Source organism: Octopus sinensis, linkage group LG8 (genome assembly GCF_006345805.1).
Source record: "Octopus sinensis linkage group LG8, ASM634580v1, whole genome shotgun sequence".
In the NCBI taxonomy this organism is placed as follows: Eukaryota; Metazoa; Mollusca; class Cephalopoda; order Octopoda; family Octopodidae; genus Octopus; species Octopus sinensis.
In genome coordinates this window covers 86,556,662-86,561,661 of record NC_043004.1, presented here as the reverse complement: position 1 = coordinate 86,561,661, position 5,000 = coordinate 86,556,662, and the positions used below count along the sequence as shown (strand labels likewise).

The following is a 5,000-nucleotide window of genomic DNA, read 5'->3' as shown; positions in this document are numbered from 1 at the left end:
TTTAGCTATTGTTATTGTTGATATCGTCTTTGTTGTTATTTTGTCCCATCCATGGGCCTGATGACACAGACCTATGATCAAAAGCATTTGAATGCTGAACATCTAATCCAATTTCCAAGGAATATTGCTGGTGGTGCCACTGTCAAAATTATTAAACAATCAAATAACTCATGTTAATTGCTCAGACTCACCAAGCACATAAAAAACAATAGTTAAGATAATGTCGCCAGTTTTAAAAAATGTAATTTGAAATAATTTTCATGTTCATATTATTGCATATAAACCTATAATTTTCTTTATCAGCTTTTTTGGCAATTATGGTGAAGTGCATGCTTAGCTGAGGAGGTTACATAAGATTGAAACATTTCTAGAGTTACCTTCCATACTTTATTAAAATGGCTAATATAATCTTAGTCATTAAGTTAATGCTGTTGTTTCCCACCACATAATTATAATTTTAATTAATTACTTTTAATTTTCTCACAACATTAAACATATGAACACACACTTCACTTTTAAACAGTCAGCTATATTTCTTTCTCATTATACACTTTGCTATGAATGTTCACCACTCCATCCATACCCTCTCCTCTGACACCAGCACTACTACTCATAAATCTACCAGCTATATCATATAAACTTACCTCATATATTCAGAATTTAAAACCAACCTTTCACATTTTCTTTTTCTCTTGTATTTTTCTCTCTCTTTTTCTTTCCACAGACCAGAGCGTTTTAAGCAACCTTTTAAGACATTGCCGTTTCTATAGACTATTCCCAGACGTAAGTAGAACAGCTAACATGTTGTTGTTGTTGTTGTTACTGTCATTGTCGGTGGTGCTTAAAACAAATTCTATTTATTTATTAGTGTTTTACAGACACTTGTTGGAACCTGAATTAGCATGTCTTATAACTTAGTCTGATATTATTATTAATCCATTCACACTTACAAATCCGTCTTAGTAATATTAAATCAAAACCCCAGTACTTCAATGATACTTTTTTTTATTACTTTATTATTCTCTCCTGGCAAGGATGAAAGGTAAATTTAAACTTGGTGTGATTTGAACTTACAACAGTTGACTAAATATTGCAAGACTTTAATTGTGTGTCAAGACTCAAATTATTATTATTTTTTAATTCTCTTCTTTCCAGTTGAAAAGTTCTATTTATTTATTAATATTTTACAGACACTTATTGGAATCTGAATTTTAATTCTCTTCTTTCCAGTTAAAAAATAAGGCTTTGATGGTTCAACATCATAAAACCTTCTTTAGCAAATAGATACTAGTGACAGAAGCAGTGTGAATATCAAATGAAAATCTTTGTATCCAACTTCACATGGATGTAGTATTAGAATGCTGTATTACTGCAGTATTCTTCCTGAAATCATGGGATTTCAGCAATTCTGCCACCTATGCTTGGCAATTCTTGTCTGCTAACTATACATCCATATGAGAGGATCTCTCAAGCCAAATAGTGTAGTAATATGGTGTTCTAACAATACACCCATGTTATGTCAGCTATAAAGATTACCATGCAATATTAATACTGCTTTCATTTGTTTTTTAATGAGCCTTCTGGCTATTTGCAACATCTGTGATTGAACAGTCATTGTTTTTGTATATATCATTGCTGGTGGAATTTGGCTGGCATGCAATAAGCAGATACCTGCTTCTGATAAAGCACATGTACACTGAAATCATGTGATCTAGCAGGTCTGCCATCCTTGCTAGTTGATTCTCATCTGCTAAAGATATGTCTGTGCTCCTTAGCAATGTGCATCCATATTAGAGAATCTCTCAGGGTGAATATTGCAGCAATACAACATTCTAACAATACACCCATGTTGAGTAGGACATAAAGATTGCCATTCGGTATTAATACTGCTGTAGGGAATATGACCGTATGTAAGGAGTTGGTGACAAATGTCTTCTTTTGAATGCCACATGGTCGTCCCTAGCAAAATAAGAAGCTAAATACATAATATAAAATACAATGCCAAAGGAATGAATGAAGGACAACAACCGTTCTACTGTTTGAGAGAGAATAAAACTTTATTTACAAGGTGTACAAAGAGAGTGTGTGTGAGTGCTAGCAAAGTGTATGTGTGCATGCGCGCGACAAGTATTTGTGTCTGTGTGTTTGTGTGTGTGACAGAAGGTACAAATAATAGTGTATGCACATAAAACAGAAATACTGAGCATAAGATGAATGTCTCAGCATATTGAGTTAAGATGGAATTAGTTTACCAGTTCATGAGGTACACAATAGCAAACAGTTCTTTAAAAAGATGTTGTGGACATGAGGCAGAGGCCTATTGGGGCACATGCCGTGCAGCGGTTAGGGCCTCAATGCCGTGCCAAGTCTCTTGATACAGATAGTTCTTCGGGTAGACTGCAACCGTTTTACTTTGGTGCATATTCACAAACAGTGTGAGTTTTAAATCTGGTCAATGTTGATGTGTACATATTTGAAGTTGATGGTGGTAATGGCGATGGTGGTGGAGATGTCCTGCACTGCTGGTGTACATTAGTGTCGTCATGGCTGGATCAGGAACATGGCTGGCTGGCTGGTCGTCTGTTGCTGGAACTGGAACATGGCTGAGTATCTCTGTGGTTATTGACCAGACCTTAGATGGTCTAAAGTCAAAAGACCTGGAATAGTGAATGCTGGCCTATTTATAGCCTGTTGTAGGCTCAAATGAAGGATCAGAAAAACAGTGCCGTGAGACCTTATCCAAAGGTCGTGATTGGTTGGCTTACACACTGGCGCGAAATAAGTCGAAAGACAAACTGTGCCAAATGCCAACCAATCAGAGCAGTGGACACAACAGGGTCAAACTAGCCAAAGATGGTTGTAAATCTACCACGAGATTATTCCTTATATGTCTCTCAAACAGTGAGGATATCAATTACGCTACACTGCTATACTGCTTTCATCACTAGTATTTATTTTTAAAAGCCTGGCAACTATTTGCATCATTTGTAAATGAACAGTCACTGTGTCTATATATCACTGGCAGTGGAATTTGGCTGGCATGCAGTGAGCAGATGCCTGCTACTGATGAAGTGTATGTATGCTGAAGTCACATGATCTAGCAGTTCTACCACCCATGCCAGATGATTCTCATTTGCTAACAATACGTATGTGCTTCTTAGCACTTTATGTCTATATAAGAGGATCTCTCAAGATGAATAGCACAGTAATATGGTGTTTTAACAATACATTCATGTACAGGATATAAAGATTGCCTTCTTCTAATCCTTGTTCCATGTAAGACCCATTCCACTCAGCTTACCTTCAACTATTCTACATCTACACCAGGTGTTTTTAGGCTGTCCTGGCTTTTACTTTTAAGTGGTGTCCATCTTAATCCTTTAGTATTCAGATGATTCTGTCAAGTATAATACTTATTTATTCACGTTGTTTTGAATTAACTATGTATTATCTTGTAGCTTCAAGATTTTGATGATGTGATTGTTTATTTTTAAAATAACATTTTACAGTTAATGTGCGAGGCTGGTTACTGGCTGGTTTGAGCATAAAACAGGTGGAATATTTTGGCCTGATATGGTCGCTTTAAATGCTATGTTTGGGACTCTGTTCACTGTCAGCATTTTATTTCAAGGATCTCAAGTATCAAACAAAGAGTTGTATCATAAAAAGAGACACAAGATCAGATATGTCGATGGTGGGCATAGTCAATTTTTATCAACTGCAGGCATTGGTACCAGTGCAGCTGTGTGACTAAGAAGCTTGCTTTCCATCCATGTGGTCATGAGTTCAGTTCCACTACATGGCACCTTAGGAAAAAGCTTTCTACTTTGGCCCAGTTTCATAGCACAGCTCCTTATTTGATACTCTGTTGGATCAGAAGATGTAACAGACTTTCCTCTGGCACCCATTGTGGAAAGTATTGCCCTTATTCACATTTTCTTTTGTTACCAATTAGTATTGTGAGTCATACATTACAACAGATTTGACATTGCTTTTATAGAAAATATTTATCAGTGACAGAGGCAGTGTCAATACTGAAAGGTATTATCTATCCCCACTAAAACTCAGATGTATTGTAAGAACAAACTATACTGTTGTAGATATCATGGGAGAAACTCTCATATTGGCCTTTGGTGCAAAATGCATTCTTGTTTATATCACTAATGGAGAGATAAATCCCTGCCATCTTCAGTGCCAAGACTACCGGATCAAGTGATTTCAACTATCCTTGGTTTCATCAGTGGTGGACCCTCGACTGCTAACAGGTAGCAGCAATTCATCTCCCCATCAGTGATATATAAAATAACAGAGCCAGAACAGGCACTGGTGTTGTGATTATCCAGTGAGCTTGTTAAAAAATATATATTAGTGACAGAGCTCATATTAATATTCTTTTCTACTGTAGGCACAAGATCCAAAATTTTTGGGAAGGGGGTAATTTGATTAGATTGACCCTAGTATGCAACTGGTACTTAATTTATTGACCCCAAAAGAATGAAAGGCAAAGACGACTTCAGTGGAATTTGAACTCAGAATGTAAAGACAGACAAAATACTGCTAAGCATTTCGCCTGGCACGCTAATGTTTCTGCCAGCTTGCCACCTTTATTCTTTTCTACTGTAGGCACAAGGCCTGAAATTTTGGGGGAGAAGGCCAGTCGATTAGATCGACCCCAGTACGCAACTGGTACTTAATTTATCGACCTAAAAAGGATGAAAGGCAAAGACGACCTCAGTGGAATTTGAAATCAGAACATAAAGACAGATGAAATACCGCTAGCATTTCACCCAGTGTGCTAATGCTTCTGCCAGCCCGCTGCCTTGAATAATCTTTTCTACTCCTAGCACAAGGCCTGAAATTTTGGGGGAGGGGGCCAGTCAATTAGATCGACCCAGTACACAACTGGTACTTAACTTATCGACTCCAAAAGGACAAAAGGCAAAGACGACCTCAGAATGTAAAGATAGATGAAATACCACTAAGCATTTTGCCCGGAATGT

The 5,000-nt window shown here is 37.1% G+C and overlaps 1 protein-coding gene across 1 annotated transcript in view; it reads left to right on the top strand.

The window, feature by feature from the left end:
* The window catches only part of LOC115215200 (putative methyltransferase NSUN7), a 33,035-nt gene that overhangs the window by 9,921 nt on the left and 18,114 nt on the right, over positions 1–5,000 (top strand). The window contains exon 3 of the mRNA XM_029784392.2: positions 725–783. Within this exon, the coding sequence (XP_029640252.2) occupies positions 725–783 (59 nt within the window). The remainder of the gene's footprint in view (positions 1–724; positions 784–5,000) is intronic.